This window comes from Vulpes lagopus, chromosome 11 (genome assembly GCF_018345385.1).
Source record: "Vulpes lagopus strain Blue_001 chromosome 11, ASM1834538v1, whole genome shotgun sequence".
Classification (NCBI taxonomy): domain Eukaryota; kingdom Metazoa; phylum Chordata; class Mammalia; order Carnivora; family Canidae; genus Vulpes; species Vulpes lagopus.
In genome coordinates this window covers 101,468,712-101,490,573 of record NC_054834.1, presented here as the reverse complement: position 1 = coordinate 101,490,573, position 21,862 = coordinate 101,468,712, and the positions used below count along the sequence as shown (strand labels likewise).

General features: G+C 41.0%; 1 protein-coding gene across 3 annotated transcripts; it reads left to right on the top strand.

The window, feature by feature from the left end:
- The first annotated feature begins 1,426 nt into the window (after positions 1–1,426).
- Positions 1,427–20,277, top strand: PRKRA (protein activator of interferon induced protein kinase EIF2AK2). 3 transcript variants are annotated; one of them, XM_041723076.1, is made up of 8 exons: positions 1,427–1,633; positions 2,086–2,255; positions 5,365–5,446; positions 7,549–7,627; positions 8,793–8,910; positions 10,545–10,639; positions 16,348–16,522; positions 19,596–20,277. In XM_041723076.1, exons 1-8 carry the CDS (start codon positions 1,569–1,571, stop codon positions 19,751–19,753), a joined length of 942 nt encoding a protein of 313 aa, XP_041579010.1. In that variant the 5' UTR covers positions 1,427–1,568; the 3' UTR covers positions 19,754–20,277. The 3 variants fall into 3 exon arrangements, with proteins under 3 accessions (XP_041579010.1, XP_041579012.1, XP_041579011.1); XM_041723078.1 differs by lacking the exons at positions 1,427–1,633; positions 2,086–2,255 and adding an exon at positions 6,526–6,635 and having other exon boundaries at positions 5,367–5,446; XM_041723077.1 differs by lacking the exons at positions 1,427–1,633; positions 2,086–2,255; positions 5,365–5,446 and adding an exon at positions 5,472–5,495.
- The last annotated feature ends 1,585 nt before the right edge of the window (positions 20,278–21,862 follow it).

Genomic DNA, 21,862 nt, shown 5'->3' with positions numbered 1-21,862 from the left:
GATATCGTGGCAAAAAAATAAATTTTAGAGACCAAGCTGAGAGCTGAAATATTGCATTACCATACTTATGTGGAGGTTTATATATATATATATATATATATATATATATATGGTTATATATATATATGGTTTATATATATATATGGTTTATATATATATATGGTTTATATATATATATGGTTTATATATATATATGGTTTATATATATATATGGTTTATATATATATATATGGTTTATATATATATAAGGTTTATATGTGGAGGTTTATATATATATATATATATTTTTTTTTTTTTAATAGCTATGTTCACTTATAGTTGGATACTCCTTAGAGCTTAACAGCAGGTAGTAAACTCGATACATGCACAGAGGGGACAGTGGGTGGAAGATAGAATAGGCCCAAGTCCCAAATAATATAAATCACCTTGATTAGATTCTGGATGCTGTTTTCATTTGCTTGCAAGGATCCAAGGTGTCATACAACCAAGCTCTCATGTAACCCCCCCAAAAAGCAAACCCCAACCCCCCCCCAAAAAAAGTTTTTAATAACGTCCCTTTGTGTGGACAGCACCGTGCCCCCTTCCACGACGCAGAGAAAGCACGGGGCACCGTTTCTGCAAGTGGCTAGCAAACCCCCGGGCGACACATCTACCGTCGCAGGCGGCTCCCCGCCGAAGGGGGGGGTGCATCCCAGGGGAAGGCAACAGCGACTAACCACACAGGCGTGCGGAGGCAGCATTTAACGGGAGCCCACGGAAAAGCAGGCGTTTTCCCTCCCCTAAGGGGCCTTGCTCGGATGCGCCGGCCCAGCCTTCCTGTCGCGGCGAACGCCTAGATGGAGACAATGGGAGCCGCGAGGCGGGAGAAGCTGGGGGGGCGGGGGGTGCAGCCCCCGGGCATCCCCGGGCATCCCCGCGAGCCCCCCCACCCCCCGACGCAGGGCTCAGCCCAAGGGAGCCCACGCCAGCCCCGGGGGCCGACGGACCGCGACTCCCAAGCTCCGGGGCCGAGCCCCGGGACCTTCCGCAGCGATCCTGCATTTAGGATTCTGAAGTCTTTTTCTTAAAAGGATGCAGCCCGGATCCCTAACCCCCTTCAGCTCCCCGACCCCCCGCCCCCAGCCACCGAAACAGAAGCAGAGCGGCAGGCCTCACACAGCGGGAGGCTGGGAGCCCAACAGGCTGCCCCCCGCGGCCGGAAGCCGCCTCCTTTTAAGGACAGAGAACTGCGGCCTCGCCGAGGCCCGGGGTTGGAGGGCGGGGGGATACGGGGGAAGCGGGAATGGGAAGGGGGCGTGGCCTCGGAGGGGCGTGGCCTCGGAGGGCGGGGCCCGGCTTGGAGTCGGGGCTGCTGCCCGGGCCGCCAGGGGGCGTGGCCGGCGCCGCCGCCGCACCGAGGCTCCGCCCCCGCCCGGCCCCGCCGCGGGAGGGACGCAAGCCGGGAGGAGAGGGAGGCGGCGGCGGCGGCGGCGGCGGCGGCGGCGGGGCGCTCCTGGGGGGGACCGGCCGGCCCGGGGAGCGAGGACGTCGCTCCGCAGCGCTCTTCCGCCAAGCCGCCGCTTCTCGCCATGTCCCAGAGCAGGCATCGCGCCGCGGCCCCGCCGCTGGAGCGCGAGGACAGCGGGACCTTCAGGTCAGCGCGCGGATCGCCGCGGCCGAGGCGGGCAGGGCCGGGAGCGGCGGGGCCGGGCGGGCCGGGCGGGCCGGGGCGGGGGAGCGCGTGCGGCGGCATTCTGGGTAAAGCCCCCTCCGCGCCTCTCGCCGTCTCGGCGGCGCGCGGGCCCGGGGCTGCAAGCCTGGCCCCGCCCCTCCCGGGCCGCGGGCTGCGCGGGGGGGGGGGGGGGTGCGCGCGGCCGGGTCCTGAGCGGCTGCGGCGCCGGGACCCCAGGGAGCCCCCCGGCAGCCCCCCCGGCGCGCGCCCACGTCCGCTCCCCGGAGCCCTCGCAGCGGGGCCCGGGCCCTGGGGCGCTTCGCCATCCCGGCGCTCCCCGCATCGGCGTCGGGGCAGTCCCCGCTCGCCTCTGTTTGCTCCTGCTTCCCTGCGCGCTTGGGCATGCAAAGCACACCCTTTTCTGGTTTTTGCAGTTTGGGGAAGATGATCACAGCTAAGCCAGGGAAAACACCAATTCAGGTACTACACGAATACGGCATGAAGACCAAGAACATCCCGGTTTATGAATGTGAAAGATCGGATGTGCAAATACACGTGCCCACTTTCACCTTCAGAGTAACCGTTGGGGACATAACCTGCACAGGTCTGTATGCACAGTTCGCCCCGTGGTCATGTGGGTGGGCCGGCAAGACTTGGTATTGCTTTTCAGTTCGGAAAAGTGCCCCCCCCCCCTTTTTTTTCCAACCCAGGGACAGCCGTGAGGAGCAGGCTCTTGAAACTGAGACCTCCCATCTCAGGTCATGGGGACTTTCCAACTTCATCTGATTCTCTCCCTAATTTTCTCTTCTCCAGATACCAAGAGAAGCTCAGAAACATGCCCTAGGATCCTCCTAGGGTTCTTCCAAGAATGAAGGAGAAGCAGGGAAGGTTCTTGGAGGAACCATAGCGGGATCAGTAGGTGCTGACAAGTTTCATAGATTATAGAAGATGCTGGGAGACATAACCCCAAAATTTTCTGAGCCTCTATGCTTTTTGTATGGGCTCATCTGGCACTTGGGGCCCATTGTACCACACTTGATTCTGTACCCAAACAAAATGAGAAAGATGGCTCAAATGTCATAATTCATAGCACCTTCTACTTCCTGACTGTACAGGTTTTAAGATGTCATCTCCCTTTTTTACACATGAGGAAACAGGGTCAGAGAGATTATCAGTTAACATATCCAAAGTCACATAGCAATGAAGTTTCAGAGTTCAGACTCCCCATAGTGTGGTCTGTGAGCTTGAATAAATGATAACTGAAGTTGGCCATTTGCAAATGTAGGCGTTTTATGCCTTATGTATCTATTTAATTGCAAACACAGAAAATAATGAATAACTAAATTTAATTTGGAAGAATGCCAAGAAAACAATTCGACAAGAAGGCTAGAGTTGCACCATCTGGTAATCTAAAGGCAACATTTGTTTAGGTCCCTGAAAATCGGGAGTCCACTATGTTCTTTGAAATCTCTTTAAGGACATTTTGAGGCTTTTTCAATCTATATGAAGCAGGTGGATTGTAGGTGCTAGCTGGAAGTTTCCTCATAATGAACCATAGAATCATTGCATTACTCATTGAACAGGTCTATTTTTAAATATTCAGTGAAAATTTAAGAAAAGAAATAGTCTTTTTTTCCTTCAAGGTGTTTTAGACCAGGAATTAACAGTCCGTGGCAGCCACCTATTCTGCTTGGATCCCCTTCTCCCCTCACGCTGTCCTGTCTTCCTAGCAAGTTTATGTACCTCCACAGCTTCAAATGCCATCTAAAGGCTGCTAATCCTGAAATCTGTCTTCAGCCCAAGCCCGGTTCTAGAACAATCTGTCAACCTGTGCTTGCCGGGCATCTTCACTTGGATGATCCAAAGCCACCTCGGTCTCTCATTGTCCCAGACTGACTCCATCTCTCTTCCCTCAAGTCTGTTGCCCCTGCATTTCCTAGCTCCCTAAAGGTACCACCATCACCTATTTGCCCACAGTAGAACACTGGCTGTCATTTTGGTGACCTTTTTCTCTCCCCCTCTACCCCTTGCCCACTCTCCCACCAAGTCTTACTTCTTAAGCAGCTTACCTTGTCTTCCCCTTGCTGTTGTCTGGGCCATCGGTGTCTCACACTGAAACCGTAGCTGCCACTTGCTGCTGCTCTCTCAGCTTCTAGGCTTGGGCTGGCCATTCCCCTTTGGATGCTGGCAGTCAAGTCTGCTCATGTGTTTCTTGCTCTTTAAATCCATCCGGTGGTTTGCCCGTCACCCTCTGCATAAATACAGGCGTCTTAATATGACTTGACAGGCTTGCCTCTCAAAATGTGATCAGCATAAATATCACCTGGGCACTTGATGCAACTGCTCTAGAATATCCAGCCCCATGCCAGACCTGTGGGATCAGAGTATGCATTTTAACAAAATTCCCAGGCAATTCCTATGCACATTAAAATTTGAGAAGCACAGGTTTAGAAGGCGGTTCTTTGACCTCTCTTCCTACCCTCCCAACCCTGTAGCCTTTTATCTCAGAGCTCGTATCCTTAAACTCCTACCTACCCAGCTGCTTGGGGCTCTGGAGAATATCATGCTCTGTGTTGCCTCTAAGCCCTAACAGGTGCTGATTTTCTCTGCCTGGAATGTTCTTCCTAACCTGCCTTACTAGCTTTTACTAATCTTTTATGTCTTCCTTCCGTTATCTCTTCCCTCGTGAAACCTTTCCCAATCCTTACCAAGAGGAGGGGAGCGACCCCTTTTGTGTGCCTCCCCTATAGCCTGCACTTAGGCTTGTTGTAACACATGACTATATTTCAGATGGATCTTTCCAGACAAAATCCCGCACTAGGCTGTGTGCTCTTTAAGGGCAGGGATTCTGTTTCATACTCTCCTGTATCCCTCATACCTAGGTTAGTGGATAAAGGCGGATGATTTGTATGTCCTCTGACATTTGGGGGTGGGGGTCACAGTTGAAATTTATTCCGTATCCTCTTTCTATCCTCCACACCAGAGAAATGGACATCAGCACTCTGGTTCCACTTTTGAAGTGTTCTCAACACCTAGCTTGAACTCAAAAGGAAAAAGATTGGAGTTAACCATTTAACAGGTGTGATGGCTTACTGAAATTAGGTTTCAGTCTCAGTGGTTAGTCGGGCCTATCCCCTACCACCCTGTTAGCTACTTAGGTAAGGGATACAGATTGTATGGAAGACACATAACAATCTCTCACGTTCCCCATATAAACCTTCTCCCACTGTAGCCAACGTGTAGCCATGGGTGCTTAGCCAAACAGGGGTTTAGTGCAGCATAGGATGAACTATTAGAATAAAACTGTGCAGTTTGCTGTCAGTGTTGGTATAAGTGGCTCCCTTAAAAGAACTTCTTGCTACAGAGGAATTTCCTCTTCCTCTAGGAATAAGGAAGAGTAAAATACTAAGTTGCATTTTTTTTTTCAGAAAGTGTGACATGGTCTACTTTATTACCATTTTATATAATAAACATATATAACATAAGCAAGGATTTTTAATGTAGGTATGCATGGAGTTATACATAAAACTATGAATTTTATGTGGTGACTATTTTGTTACAGAACGTAGTATATATTTGTATTACCTTTGTGTGTGTGTGTGTATATATATATATATAAACTGTAGTGCTTTTGTTTTGTATTATGCAAACATCTATGCAAGCCTCACATTTTCACAGCATGTAAAGACATTTTTTTCTTAACCTTAATTCAGGTGAAGGTACAAGTAAGAAGCTGGCGAAACATAGAGCTGCAGAGGCTGCCATAAACATTTTGAAAGCCAATGCAAGTATTTGGTGAGCTAAATTTCTTTGTATTCTGCAGCTCAAAAATATCATGGCTGAGGTAAGATTAAAAGTTTGAATGTGCTCACAAAAGCAACAAAGTGAACAGTTGCTAGTATCTAGCTCCAAAATTCTTGTTTCCTTGTGAAATAACTGTCCTCCATTAAAGACCGCTTTATCCTTAAGAAATTCAGTCCAGCAATTAACTGTTAAATGAAAGCTCTCACGAACTAGGCATTTCCCCCGCCTCAGTGGGATGCACCAATAGAAAATCCCAGTTTTTCCGGCAAATATTCTACTGTGTAAAGATTGTAATAACTTCTACACCACATAAAATAAGTTATGAAGTGGAAAAAGATAAATGGAAAATACCCTTTGGAAAATTCTAATTTGGAAGGAGACAGATTTCCTTTTGTTATAGAATGTACACCAACTACAAGAAGATGTTACGTGGAGTGTTAAAAATCCTGGTGGAATTTTTCCAAATTAAATTTGTTGTCACTTTAGGTGCTTTTGGAGAGTATTGGTCCTGGAGCAGCTCATGTATCCGGAGTGATGTCCTTTGCTTTCTAATGGACACACTCTGGAGCATGCTGAGCGTTACATTCTTCTCTTTCCATGCACTCAGTTATTCTGGAGTACAGTCTGGTTTATCTGCTCATAGCTGACAGCAGAGCCCCATGGGAACTTAGGACAGGTTTTTCTCCAGCTTCAAAACTTTTCATCTGGCGTATGCTTAGGTTCTCCTGCATTGCTTCTTCCCTCTCTAAGCCCTTCCAAACCGTTTGAGTAGTTTAGAACGAAGCGTTGACAAGCTTTGGATCTCACAAAGTGATGCTTGATTCTCTGAGGTCATACATTAATAGTTGATTTATGCTGGCTTTGTAGACGCGCCAAATGGCATGGCAGGTAGTGGCTCCTCCCCTCGCTGGTGATGACCATGCTGTTTCTGTGCAGCCCAAAGTTCAGCCCAAAGTGTTGAGTAGATTTGTAGAAATGAGTGTCTGGAGTGTCCTTTCTGCACATGGGCACTTCACTTTGTCAGCAAAAAAGGCTAACAAACTTTACTATATATTTGTGCTTCTTGACAGATAAGATGGGAATTACTAAGCTGTAATCAGGCCTAAAGTGGCCTGATTTAATACAGAGACTTTCTCACTTCTCCATCACAATTATTTGGGTAGCTTCGGCGTGCAACATTGTAAGTGAATATTCATATCTCATCAGCCTATGTAAAGCTTGAAATTCTAGCAGGTGGAAAAGCAACCTGAAGAAGTGGCAATAACTGAACCTATTTTGTCATGGAAGAAATGACCCTTCTGTCGCCTAGGTTCAAGTAACCTTGAACGTAGCTTTTCTCAGGGTTAGACACTCATCGCCCAACTAATTAGTAATTTCAAACTAGTTCACAGAGCTTGTTCTCTTTCTCCCTGATCTTAATCCCCACATCCTGGAACCAGGTTCATGCAGGCCATCTATTTTATGCAGGATACATATAAATCTTAGGAGGATTTTTCCAGCATGGAACAGATGATAGATCAAATAGATTTTTCTTCCATAATTGTCTGAGTGAAAAAACAACTTTGTGGCCTGTATCATTCACATTACCAGACTAAATTTCCTGACTAATTGCTAGTCTTCCCTTTTTGTGTAGTTGTAACAGTAGTATGCTTTATTTAAATACATTTTTATTGAGCACCCATTATATGCACAGTACTATAAAGCTTATGAAGGTAAGTAATACCTAGGCTTTGCCATCAAGGATTTTACAGTCTGAACACAGGACAGATGTGAGGGATGGACAAATCACATGTATTTGTAAGAGCATATAACTTAATGGTAAAATAATTTGCCTAGGAAAGGGTCAACCTAAATGCAAATAATGGTTCAGAGGAGGGGGAAATTATGTTCCAAGTAACAGGTTTCTTAGAGGAAGCGGCATTTGAGACACATCTTGGATAATGGATAGATCATATTTCCGTAGGAGAGGTGGGAGAGAAAGGCATTCCGTGGAGAAGAGCAAAGGCGTAGAAGATTAGATAAGAAATGCATTCATTTATTTAATAGTTTGGAGAAAATTATTTTGTTTTATAACACTTTAAAAAAATGTTCAGCTTTGCAGTTCCTGACCCCTTAATGCCTGACCCTTCTAAGCAACCAAAGAACCAGCTTAATCCTATTGGTTCATTACAGGTAAGTCACATGGTTTTTCCTTCTGTAACATTTTGTCTATTGAAGAAAGGTGTCATAAAGTAATAATATCACAAGGGCTGAAACAAGGAACAGATAGTTTAAAGATAAGATGTATAATATTCTGTTTTCCCAGTATGATCATTGGATATTGCAGCACTAACTTGAAATTATTCTCCTGTTTATTTATGTTTTGGATTTTCTTCCATATACAGTATCTGCCTTTGGTTTGTGGAATTCTCATTTGAGATCAACAGGACCCCAGTGCACATGGGTAGAGTGTTTTATACTTTAAGAATATTTCTTGCCACTCTTGTGACAAACCTCTTTCCACTTCTGTTAAGACAGAAGATTTTATTAAAAACCCAAATTGGCCCCGCTCAGTGCCGGCACTTGATGGGATGAGCACTGGGTGTTATTCTGTAAGTTGGCAAATTGAACACCAATAAAAAATAAATTTATTATAAAAAAATAAAAATAAAAATAAATAAAAACCCAAATTGGGTAACCTACCTCAAAAAAAGGGGAAGTCATCTATTTGCTTATTCTACCCAAAAAAAAAAAAAAAATCAGCTTTGAAGTTCTGCATGCCGAATATCTTTCTTGCAGATTATCCATGTGCTCTATTGGACAACTCTCCTCCCTGTTACCCAGCCAGGCCTTTGGTCCCTTTCTTGCTGTCTTTTCTATAGTTTTCTTCCCCTGATCTTTCCTGATTGTCCAAGTCTGTATATTTGCTGCCTTTGCTCATCTGCTCGTGTTCCAGTGCAGTAGTTAGCCAGCTGTGAGCAGGAAGTCTGTAGCTAGGAGGGAGAGGCATTAGGAACTGATGACAGTGAGACCTGTCGATGTTCCCCAAAAGGGCGATAGTAGCTCATCTTTCTCTTTGAGCTCTTTGATATTTGCTCGCTGTGGCTTAATGGAAGAACACCATTCCCACCCTAGCAGTAAACTGCTTCAGTTTCAGTATTGTGGGCCTGCAAGATACAAAATGCAGGAATATTTGTGGGAAATACAGGGTCTTCTCCCATTTTTCTATTGCAGAATATCATTATTCTTTTCAAACATAGAAATAGAAATAGGATAGAAATCATGAAAGACTATCATTTATGTGATGAAGCTGTTGCATAATAAAAATTACTACTGAAGCCTCATCTCCATTTTCTAGGAGTTGGCTATTCATCATGGCTGGAGACTTCCTGAATATACCCTTTCCCAAGAGGGAGGACCTGCTCATAAGAGAGAATATACCACAATTTGCAGGCTAGAGTCATTTATGGAAACTGGTAGTTATTCTTTTTACTCATACAACTGAAGGCGTTTGAAATATTTTCAGATGATAAATGACCATAGAAATTTCTGTTGTGGTTTCCTTTCAAATATTTCTGTGGGGAAAAATTTGATACACTCTTATTCTACTGTCTCTTTCTGCAGTAGAATTTAAGTATAAATATTTGGCTTAAAAAAATATTTGGCTTAAGAATACTTACACTTAATTTGATAGTTTTAAAAATCATGGAAAAGCTTGGTAACAGAACAAAGTAAATAATTGACTTTACATAGTCTGCATTGATGTGTTAGTGGCTTAAAAATTATTTTAGAAAAAAGCAATAGCAAATATCTTGGAAGTTTCAACAGCTGTTCTAGAAGATTGGAAGACTAGAAGATCACATTTGAAAACAAGATGATTAATAAGAGGGTAGATGGCAAAAAATAGTGTGAGATAAAAATAAAGTAGAAATTATCCTTTATAATGATAGCAACTTCCATGTTGTGAGGACTAGAAACTATGGAAAAAAGTCACTTAATAGAGTACTAGTGAGGGTTCCTATTGTAGCTTCTCTAGCGTGTTTCTAGCATTCTTAAAATGGCACCAAATGGAATTGGCTATCTGTTTCAGGTAATCAAGCAAGTAATCAGCAAGCCCCTTGAGAGGCAGTGCAGGTCAATATAGAAAGCACTGGACCATAGGCAACCCCAACTTCTGTTTTTTTTAAGATTTTATTTATTTATTTGAGAGAGAAGAGTATGAATGGGTGGGGGGGCAGAAGGAGAGGGAGAAGCAGATCCCCCTCTGAGCAGGGAGCCTGATGCAGGCCTCCATCCCAGCACGCTGGGATCTTGACCTGAACTGAAGGCAGATGCTTAACCGACTGAGACACCCAGGCACCCCACCTAGCTTCCATTCTTGATGCAGCCCTTGGTTTGCAAAGGTAGGCAAATTACTTAATCTCTCTAGGCCTCAGTTTTTAAATCTGTAAAACAAAAAGCATGGAAGTAGATAATACTTTGTCTTTTAATTACAGATCTCCTATGCCTTCTTACTCATGTTAAAGAAGAATTCCACATAGTTGTCAGTTTATAGAAGATTTTAAGCAAGAAGTAGACATCAAGAAGGAAAGAGCTGTGATTCAAATGTACCTAAATAGATTTGAATACTTAGAATTAAACCAAATATGATTCATTATAGCTAGGCATAAGGAAATATGCCTGTTAAAAAAAACAGAAAGTATAACTACTAAAGATAAACTGTCAAAAAAAAGTGCCTTCATAAACGTAAGAATTAATAGTTGTATTGGGGCACCTGAGTGGCACAATTGGTTAAGCACCTGACTCTTGGTGTCAGCTCAGTTCGTGGTTTCAGGGTTGTGAGCCCTGCATTGGGCTCTGCACTCAGCCTAGAGTCTCCTTGGGACTCTCTCTCTGCCCTTCTCCCCCCACACTGGTGTATGTATTCTGTCTAAAATACATAAATATTTTAAAAAATCATTGTTTGAAGCACAATAAGCAAAGATGAGCATATAAAGATCATGAAGTTATTCTCTGAGCAGAAATAATACCTTATATATCTGATTACTCTCTGTGGACACTAATACTTTTCTAAACCTGCCATTTCTTTTTCCTTTTTTTTTTAATTTAGGAAAGGGGGCATCAAAAAAACAGGCCAAGAGGAACGCTGCTGAGAAATTTCTTGCCAAATTCAGTAATATTTCTCCAGAGAACCACATTTCTTTAGTGAGTAATGATCAAAACACCTATGATGTCAATATGATTAAGCATCTCATGCTGTAGGAAACGTCGCTGGATTCCTTGTTGTATAGACACTGTAGAGTTGCAATTTTTAAAAAGTCCCTTCACTGTCCAGATGTACACGACCTAATTTTAGCTGTCACAAGGGTGACCAGGTAAGAGGGCTTGGGAGACACAGTCAAATTCAGAATCACATCATGTGATCTAAAGATGACAGGCCAGTAGTGCCATTTTTGCCTTCAAATTGACAATGCCTTCATTAATTTATCCACTCATTAAACATTTAGTGAGTTCATACTGTCTGCCAAACTTTGTGCCAGGTTCTGTGCACACTGAATAAGGCAGTGTCTGCCATGAGAACCCAATAGGCTGGTCCTAACAGAGAGGGCTTGGGAACATAGAAGAAGGTCCAACCAAGACTGGCAGTTTAAGGAAGACTTCTTGGAGGGGGTAATATCTAAGCCAAGACCTGCAGGATGAGAGCAGAGGACAAGAATTTCAAAGAAAAAAGAGCACCTACAAAGATCAGGAGTAAAATAGTATATGCCATCTGGGAACCCGAAATAGTTTGGTGTGGCTAGAGCATAGGGTTGGAGAAGGGTTTCTCAAACAATGAGGCCAGAAGGACAAAGGGATTCAATCTGGAAAGGACTTCTGTAGTCAAGAGATTGAACTTTATCCTAAGGGTAGAGCAGAGTCATTTGGTTGTTAATACAAACAAACAAGGATTTTAGTCAACGAAGGACAGGATTAGAAGGGGAATCATTGGCTGCACTGTAGTGAGTAAATGAGTCTTAGAGTCAGACACCTGTAGAATGTTGTTACAGAAAATGGATGAGAAATGATGGTGGCCTGTACTGAGCTAATATGGGAAAACACAGAAGATGAGTGGGATTGAGGGAAAAAAGATAAGGAGTTAAATGTAGGATATATTGGATCTGATATAGAATATTTTAACTAAAGGTACTGAGTAGGCAGGTAGGCAAACAGAGCTTATGAGACTGAGCTACACCTGACATTATTATTTGAGATTATGATATTCATAGTTAGGTATGTCTCATTGTATGTTATCTGAGCATTTACTAGGTGGTGAATGAAAAATGACTATAGCAGTGACCTAGTTTATGATAATAAGGGCTCATTCTGTAGGAAAAAAAAAATCAAAGACTGTACACAAAGTAATACAATTTTGGTTTTACCCTAATAGAAAAAGATAAAACAGTGCATTTACTTCTTACAAAATTGGATCAGAGATGACACCAAAATCACAAAGCACAGATAGATTTATAAGTGGTTTTATAGGTGAATTCCTTTAAATCTTCAAGGGAGAGATAATTTCCAATGCTATTTAAACGCTTCCAGGCAGTATCAAACCTAGGGGAAGCTTCTAAATTTATTTTTCAAAACCAATATAACACTAACCCTAAAACCAAACAATAGCAAATCCCAATGGAAAAAATTATGGATTAATCTCCCTTATAGTGAGATTATTAACACCTTAATAAAATATCCGGTAGAACAGTAAAAGAATAGTATGGCACAGACAAATTGGGCTTATTTGAATAACAAATTGGGAATACAAGGATAGGTTCTGTAAATCTGTAACCATAATTAATCACATTAATGGGTGAAAGGAGAAAATAGCCAATGGATACCAAAAAGATATTTGGCAGTCATTGGTAAACACTTTTAAAATAACTATTGTTTTGAGAAACAGAACAGGTGAACATAGGGGAAGGGAAGGAAAAGTAAAATCAGATGAAAATAGGGAAGCAAGCCGTAAGAGATGCTTAATTCTAGGAAGCTGTGGGTTGCTGGAGGGGAGATAGGTGAAGGGATGGGGTAACTGGGTGACGGGCATTAAGGAGATAAGTGCTGGGTGTTATATGCAATTGATGAATCATTAAATTCTGTCCCTGAAACTGATAATACAGTATATGTTAACTAAATTGAGTTTCAGTAAAGAATTAAAAAAATAAAATATCCTTATTGTGACTCAAGACATACACTGCAAAAAAGATCAGAATCATATTTACATGTTTACATACTACATCCCTTCCCATTAATTTCAGGGAAAAGACAAGGATATCCACTGATGCCATTTTTAAAATCTTGTTTTAGAAGTACCAATTAATATAATTAGGAAAAAAACAATAACAGGTTGAAAATTTAAACAGAAGAGATATAAATGATCATTAACTACAAATAACTAAGATTGTATCCCTGTAAAGCCCTGTAAAAGAAAAACTATTAGAAGAGAATTCATCAAGGTAACTGATCATAAAATTAATATATAAAGTCAATAGCTTTTCATATTTAGAATTATGAAGGTAACCACTAGAAAAATTAAAGAAGAAAGTTAAAAATTGCTTTCTGGAAAGAGGACTGAAGGTAGGAATGGAATGAGGCTCAGGATTGTTGTTTTATATTCTGTCCTCTGACTTTTTGTGGTATGTGTTGTATTAACAAAATTTATGAAGCTTGGTAACATTGATCATTTCATAGCAAAATAGAAATCTGCTCTAAAAAGGTGTACTAGAAAAAAATCAATTTTTCTGTTTACAAATATTAAGAGGTAGAATGAAAAAGACTTCGTTTTCAATAATAGAAAAGAGATAATATGTTGGGGAATAAACTTAAAATGTGCAAGACCCATGTGAAAAAAACTTTAAAACTCTACTGAGGGATTTAACAGAAATTGAATAAATGTAAAGCTATCTGTTTTCAATAGGAAGACTCAATATTCTGAAATATAAAAAGGTAATGTAGTTTCACTCAAAATCTACCAGAATTCATTTTGGATCCTCAATACAGCTTTACTAGGTTTATCCAGAAAAATAAATTCTCAAGAAGAGCCAAGAAAACTGAAAAGAGGGCAGGAGGCAGGATTATAACTACCAGAGAATGATACATACTATAAATCGACAGTATTAACACATGTACTGGTACAGGGATAGACAGAGGATTGGTATAGACAATAATCCACATAGGAGCATAGTATATAACAATAGTGAGACTTCAAAGGGCAAAAGGATAGATTATTCAGTAAATGATATAGAAACAACTTACAGCCACATTTCCGGGGGAGTGAAATGTGTGTGTGTGACGTATTTAGATTACTCCCTTATTCCTTATATCAAAATAAATTTCAGGGACGCCTGAGTAGCTCAGTGGTTGAGCATCTGCCTTCGGTTCAGGGCATGATCCGGAGTTCCAGGATCGAGTCCCACATCAGGCTCTTTGTGAGGAGCCTGCTTCTCCCTTTGCCTATGTCTCTGCATTTTCTCTGTGTCTCTGATGAATAAATTAATAAAATATTTTTAAAAAATTTAAAAACCAAAATAAGTTTCAGATAGGGTCACAAATTTGAACATAAGAATTGAAACCAAGTATGAGAAACCATGGAAGAGCTTTCCTTTTTAAACAGGGAAAATCTTTTTGGCATAGTTTAAAACCTAGAAGATGTAAACTAATAAAAGACAGTTAAATTTGACTATATAAAACCTATTACACAGTAAAAAAAAAAAATCTATAAATAAGACCAAGAATAAAAACAAAGAAGGTCTGCAAATGGACTATTTTTAAACAGTCTGTAAATGGACTGTTCACAGTACCACATAAAACGTTCTTACACACCAATAAAACAGATAGAAGTGGTACAGAGGGTTAAAAAAAATGATCAGCTTCATTCATGGAAATGAGACTAGTTTCACCTTTTAGACTGATGAAAGCAGGTACTGATAGTACCTGCTGTTGGTGAGAGTATCAGAAAACAAGCACCCTCCAAGACTGTTGATGGTAGTTTAAATTGGTTTAAAAATCAGTCTGAAAGTATTTATCAAAATTAAAAGTATACATGTCATTTGGCTCAGTTCATCCAGAAATTATTCTACAAATAAAGTCATCTGAGTGCAAGAGTTTTATTGTAACATTATTAGTAAAAGCAAGAAATCAGAAATAACCCAAAAGCCATAATTGAAAACTGGTAAGATAAATATAGTGCCTATATGTGCATTGATACGAGAAAAATAAGCAAGATCTAGAAGAGTAAGCTATCATTTTTGTTTAAGAAGATGATGGTGGCGCCTGGCTGACTCCATCAGTAGAGAGTGTGACTTGATCTCAGAGTTCTGAGTTCAAGCCCCATGTTTCTGTGTGGAGGTAAAAGAAAGAGGGCGGATAGGAAGAAAGAAGGAAGGAAGGAAAAGTAAAAAAAATAAAAAGATTATGTGTGTGTGCTTGAATTTAGACTTATAGAAGGATATTGAAGAAATGTTTTAATGGTATTTTTTGGGGGTAAAACAAGTCTTCTGGGAAGGAGTGGTAAGGAAAAGAGACTATTCATTATATGTTCTTATTGCAGTTACTCTATCAATGCATTACAGTTTTTAAAAACCAAAAATTTTTAAAGTTCCAACCAAGGAATACAAAATTCTATTTAGCAAATTTTGCAGGTTATTAATTCTATATACCGGCCATCCTTGTGATCTTTTTTGCAAATCCCTTAACTGCTGCCAGGCTCATTAATAAATAAAACTACGAATGGGTTGCTCTACTTCAGAGGATAGGAGTGGGGTTTGTTTGTTTTTGTGGGGTTTTGGCATAACATATGAAGGCGATTTGAGAAAAATAACGTGGAAATGTAAAGTATTCTAAGAACAGAGGTGGGAAGGGAAGGATATAGGCGAGAATAAAGAAAAGAGGAAAAGGAGAAAGAAAATGAAAACAATAAGCTCAATTGGGTTGTGGGCAAAGTCTGATGAGAACTTTATGACCTCTCACCATTCATTTGAATGACTTGTTCTTCTCAAGCCTAACTTGTACGTTGCACCTTTTCTGCAGTTTGTTTCTGCTTCACAGCTGTCAGAGTGATTGGTTGATATTTAATATAAGAAATCATAAAGACAAAATCGTTTTGTATTTTAACTTGTAAATTGCTCCATTAGGCAGATTCAGTTATTTGCAGGTTGGTTTCTACTGCTCTTAAATATCTTCTACATCTTATGTGGCCATCAGAAAATTTGGCTGAGAGACCTTTGTCCCATTCAAAAGTATTTTTAAATAGTTCCGGTATATTATCACATGTGCTTCTTTATTCTCTGACGTCGTGGTGTTTGTTAAATGTGTGCTTATTAGTGTTATCTCATTTAAAAATGGGAAAGTTAACCAAATGGTATCCGTTTAAACATGCTCTTTAGGGGCACCTGGGTGGCTCAGTTGGTTAAGCGTGTGCCTTCAGCTCAGGTCATGATCCCAAGGTCCTGGGATGGAGCCCTGCATTGGGCTCCCTTTTCAGTGGGGAGCCTTCTCCCTTTCCCTGCTTCTGCTCTCTTGCTCTCTGTCAAATAAATAAAATCTTTTTAAAAGATAAACATGCTTTATGGAGTATTAAATGTGAGTGCCTAATAAATACTTTAAATTATAGCATTAGGGGATCCCTGGGTGGCGCAGCGGTTTGGCGCCTGCCTTTGGCCCAGGGTGCGATCCTGGAGACCCGGGATCGAATCCCACATCGGGCTCCCGGTGCATGGAGCCTGCTTCTCCCTCTGCCTGTGTCTCTGCCTCTCTCTCTCTCTCTTTGACTATCATAGATAAATAAAAATTAAAAAAAAAATAAAAAATAAAAAAAAATAAATTATAGCATTAGAACTCAGTCTGAGTTAAGAGTCTTAATCTTTATCTCTGTTTTTCAGACAAATGTAGTAGGACATTCTTTAGGATGTACTTGGCATTCCTTGCGGAATTCTCCTGGTGAAAAGATCAACTTACTGAAAAGGAGCCTCCTCAGTATTCCAAATACAGATTACATCCAGCTGCTTAGTGAAATCGCCAAGGAACAAGGTTTTAATATAACATATTTGGATATAGGTATGATTTTTTTCCCTCTGACTTACCTCAAAACTACTTTCTTTTTAAAATGTATTTCAGAAACAAAGCCTGTATTACAGTTGATTTAGTTGACCAGGGATACTGAAATGGCATGCATATATATATGTCATATATGTATATGTATGATGTATATATAATACACCTCACACATATATGTATATATAATGTCTATATAGAATATTTATATATTTATATAAAATTAGCAAAGTGGTAATATTTAGCACTGATATATCCCATTCTTATAGATAATAATAGCTAACATCTATGCAGTTATAATAATAAAAGCAGTAGCTAATATCTATAGTTTTTACTATAGGCCCTGTTTTAAGGATACTACATATTTCAACTAACTGAATTCTCAAACTAAGCCTGTGAAGTAGGTCTATTATCCTTACATGTAAGGAAAGAAAGTAAAGCACAGAGAGGTTTAGAAACAGAGTCAGGTAGAGTCAGGTCGGGGGAAGAGCCCCTGCAGATACAGTGTCTGTTAGACTAGCCCTGATGGAGAGCTTGACAAATAAAAAGGCACCCACATTTCTAGAACAAGCACTAAGTTTGTGAGAGTCAGACCCCTTCTCTCCACTTTGTCACCGTTCACCAATTCAAGGACGTCAGGGGGGACAAATACTTATAGCTTTATTCCGTCCCAGCTATCCTCTTCTATATTTCCTCTAACCCTTAATCATGTAGATAGACCAATGTGGCTAGATTAGAAAGCAAGTCACTTTGGATTTTAATTTGCTTTATAAAGCTGGTGTGTGTGTGTGCACATGCACGTGCATGGTTGGTGCCTTGATTTAACATCAATGTAATTTGTGAAGAATTTGATATCCCTTGTTCCATCCTCAGTGGGCTGTGGGGACCCAGCTTGAAGGAGCTGCCAGCACTGGCATTTAGGTGCTTAGAGAACTTCTGATTTTCTCTGCTGCTTTAGGATTGAATGATGGGTCAGGTGCAATGTCTTAACCTACTGAGAATGATGCAGAACGTGGGAATTTAGCACAGACACATGGTCACAGGAGGTGGCTGATGGGAGACCATTCATTCAATAAATATTAAGTATCTACACTTTGTTGGGTGTTTAAAATGCATAGATGAATAAGCCATGTCATGAATAGGGCTGTGGATGGTTGAATCTAGGAAAAGAAGGGAACTTGAGATGGCTTTTGAGATTATGGAATTAATGACATCTTTGAAATACATCTCACCAATTTTAAGAACTAAGTTCTTGTAAATATAGAACAGCAGTCTAAAAACCACAATCAGCCAGTTTGGCTAAATTCTATGCAATTACCTTCAAAAGAACCCAGACATTCTCCAGAAAAGAAATACAAATAGCCAACAAGCACAAATAGACGCTCAGTATTATTAGTCATCAGGGAAATGCAGATCAAAACCACAGTGAGGTACCAGCTCATACCCACTGGGATGACTATGATGAAGAAAATAGAAGATAACAAGTCTTGGCAAAGACGTAGAGAAATTGTAGCCTCTCTACACTGCTGGTGGGAATGCAAAATGGCCCAGCTGCTGTGGAAAACAGGAGTTATACAGCTCTTCAGATGAGTTACCACATGACCTAGCGACTGTACTGCTAGGTATGTACCCAAAAGAACTGTGAACTGCTATTCAAACAAGTACCTGTACGTACATAGTCACAGTAGTACAATTCACAATAGGCAAGACGTGGAAACAGGCCAAATGTGCATCAGCAGATGGATGAATAAGTCAGTTGTGGTATATGTGTGCAATTTAAATATTTAGCCGTGAAAAGAAGTGAAGTTCTGATAATGCTACAACATGGATTTACCTCAAAAACATACTAGGTGAAAAGACACAAAAAGGTCATATCATATGATACCATTTATTTTTTTAATATTTTATTTAAATTCAGTTTGCCAACATAGAGTATAACACCCAGTGCTCATCCCATCAAGTGCCTTCCTCAGTGCTCTATGATACCGTTTAAATAAAATAACCAAAATAGTTTAATCCGTAGATTGATGGTTGCCAGAGGCTTTGGAGAAGAGGAGATAGGGATCAACTTCTTGACTTGTACAGTGTTTCTTCTTGGGAAAATGAAAGGATGAGAATGTTTTGTAACTAGGTAGAGGTGGTGGTTTCACAACATTGTGACTGTACTAAATGCTACATGGTATAACATGGTTAATATTATGTCATGTGAACTTTGACTCAATTTAAAAGAGAAAAAAAAGAGCCTCAAGGCTAGAACTAGAAAGCCTCTTCACACATTAAAACACTTGCACTGTATCTGGATGTTTCCTATTATATTGACTAGCTGAAATAACATTGAATCATGACCACTTTTAACAAATTGTAACTCACCTGTTTCTACCTCTTTCCCCTGTGTCCTCTAACCATCTTAAGTGACAGTGGTTCATCAGTTAATGAGAAGAACATTTGCTTCCTGGGTTTAGGTATTGCTTTTGAAACACCCTAACCCGTACACCGTATGGAACTAGACTATCTGCATAGATGTAGAATGAAAGAACATGAAGGCAGAGAGGTCTTGCCCCTGAGCCATGTTATTTCCTGGTTCAGAGGTCTCCTGAAAAAAAACAAAACAAAACAAAACAAAACCCTGGGCTTTGTTGTGAAAAACACAATCTCTCTGGTTCTCTAGCAAATGGTCTTTTCCTCTCCAGCAAAGTTGGTTGTGGTTCAGTTTGCAAACACCGCTCAACTGGCCACATGAGAATCACCATGGGAGCTTTAAGAAGAAAATGCAAGAATCTGGCTACTCCCAGATTGTGGGAGTTGTGTTTCTAATTGAGCAAGCTGGAGTGAGGCCGAGGCACCTGCACATCTCTTAAATTCCCTCAGATGATTAGGGAGCAGGGCTGGGTTTGAGAACTACTGTAGTTGAGCAGTTGTGTTTGGGTTTTTGTTTGTAGAATGATAAAGGTGATGAGGAAGTGGAGTCCTAGACCTGAGATTTATAGAGGAAGACTGCAGTAAAGACTTGTTTTTGTGAAGGATCCGCTTTCTACACACTTGGCATTAACTCTCATGTTTGAATATATCATTACAGAAGAGCTGAGCGCCAATGGACAGTATCAGTGTCTCGCTGAACTCTCCACCAGCCCCATCACCGTCTGCCATGGCTCCGGGATCTCCTGTGGCAATGCACAGAGTGATGCCGCTCACAACGCCCTGCAGTATTTGAAGATAATAGCAGAAAGAAAGTGAGCCTGAAGCAACTCCGAAAGCCCTCGGTGGCACATAAGAAGTTCCCCTTTCACCTCTTCCCAAGTAAAATGTTTACTGTTCGAGTTTGTGTGTTGTTTCTAAATCTCTTCCTAGATTCCATCAACACTCCAGATTTAAGGATCTCCTAGTAGTTACTAAGCTCTTTTTAATGGCTTCAACTTTGTACTGGTATATTGTATTTATAAACTTTGTACCATAGGCAGAGTGTAGCCCCCATGTTACAATGCCATGTACACAGAGGGAAGAAATTGCATGTATGTTGAGGAGGAGGAGGAAGATGGCGAAGAAACAGAACTACTGCTAGCAACAGTTGTTCTTACTGGTGCTTAACCTCTTCTTTGCGCAAATCTTTGTAAAGGGAATTCGAAGGGAGCCCTTTAGAATTAGAGTTTTGTGGAACGCACGAACAGGCGTTCATTGAATGTGATTGTTGAATTTCAGGGAACATGATTGGTCTGCTGTGCTTTTGAATCCATGTAATAAAGAGCTGCTGTTGTAACGGGTTCTGCTCGTTTAATTGAAGTGTTACTGACCTGACTCGCCCCTTCTTTTTAGCCATTCTGGGAGTGACATGATGTGATACGGGTGCTCTGTGACTTCGCTATCTCTAGTGTACTTCTGAAAGTCAGAGTTGGAAAAAAAAAAAAAAAACCCACGGCCTACGCAAAAATCTCCCAATACATGGGATGAATCACTTCCATATTTTCTCTAAGCAAATGCAATGTTGTCTTTTTCTTTTTCTTTCATCGCTACTAAATGAGTTAGCAGTTGAAAAAGCATTAGAAAAATTACAAAAACAGGGTAGCCTGGGTGGCTCAGTGGCTTAGCGCCACCTTCAGTCCAGGGTGTGATCCTGGAGACCCAGAATCGAGTCCCGCATCAGGCTTCCTGCATGGAGCCTGTTTCTCCGCCTGTGTTTCTGTCTCTCTCTCATGAATAAATAAAATATTTTTTAAAAATTACAAAAACAAAACTTCCCAGGGCATTCAGTTCAGCTACAGGAATGTTTCAAGCAAAGCAATGAGTGAGTGAAAGGAGAGCAGCCTCATGAGCAAATTTTAGGTTTGCCTTTTATGTTGCCATATTTCATCTTGTAACGCTTCAAGACCTCTATCTGCCAGTGTCCGGGGACAGTACTACTTTGTAGATTAGATGGAAGTCTCAGGCCTGTTTTCAGAACTCGGGGAAAGCTTCAGAGAGTGAGAGAGCTCTGAATAGTAAAGGTAGGTCTTGACAATCTCAAGTGTTAATCCAGCAGGAAGTATGTGACAGGTATTTTTCTGTCTGGAAAAAAGAATCCTACCTGAGTGGAATCCTTTGAGAAGCATAACATGATAAACCCAATGCACTGTAACTTAACCTCTAAAGAGTGCTTAGTTTCACATCATCAGCTACCTACGTCAATTAGGTCATGAAATTTTAGGTACTATTTTTGATGTGGTTAAGGACTACACAGACTGGAAACAAAGGCATGAACAGGAGCTTGTGGGTCACTGAGATTGGACTAGAGTTTTATGACCGCTCTGGAATGTAGAAAGGGCACAGTGAGCTAGAGATGAACGTCTTCTGCAGCCCAATGCTGACTTTGGAGAGAGTACATTGAGGAAAGAGTTCATAAAGCAATAGAATAAGGAGAGAGCCAAGTGGGGGAAAGGAGACTATAATTCAGTTCTAAACAGTACTAATGCAATGGGATCTGAGTATAAGGTGCCCAGAAGTCCTACTTTCCAGCTGCCTAGGTTTTCCCTGCTTTTGGCTCTGGAGGAAACATACATTTTTAAAGATACTGTTCAAATATCACCTCTGTTGGAACTTTCTAGGGCGTTGGCTGCACCATCAGGTGATCCTTGATAGCACTTTGGTTACCCCATTGGTAAGGCTCTTAGCCCATTGAGTCGGTCTTAACCTACTCACCCCATTAGGTCAATTTTCGAAATAGGCTTTGAACGGGCAACCCTGCCACAACCATCCTTGTGGCATCAGTTCTAACCTGTGATAGGCACCGAGCGATGAAAACATGATAACGATTGCAATAGCCCAATATGATGATAATACGAATTCAATAAATTATGAGCAGTAATGTGCCTG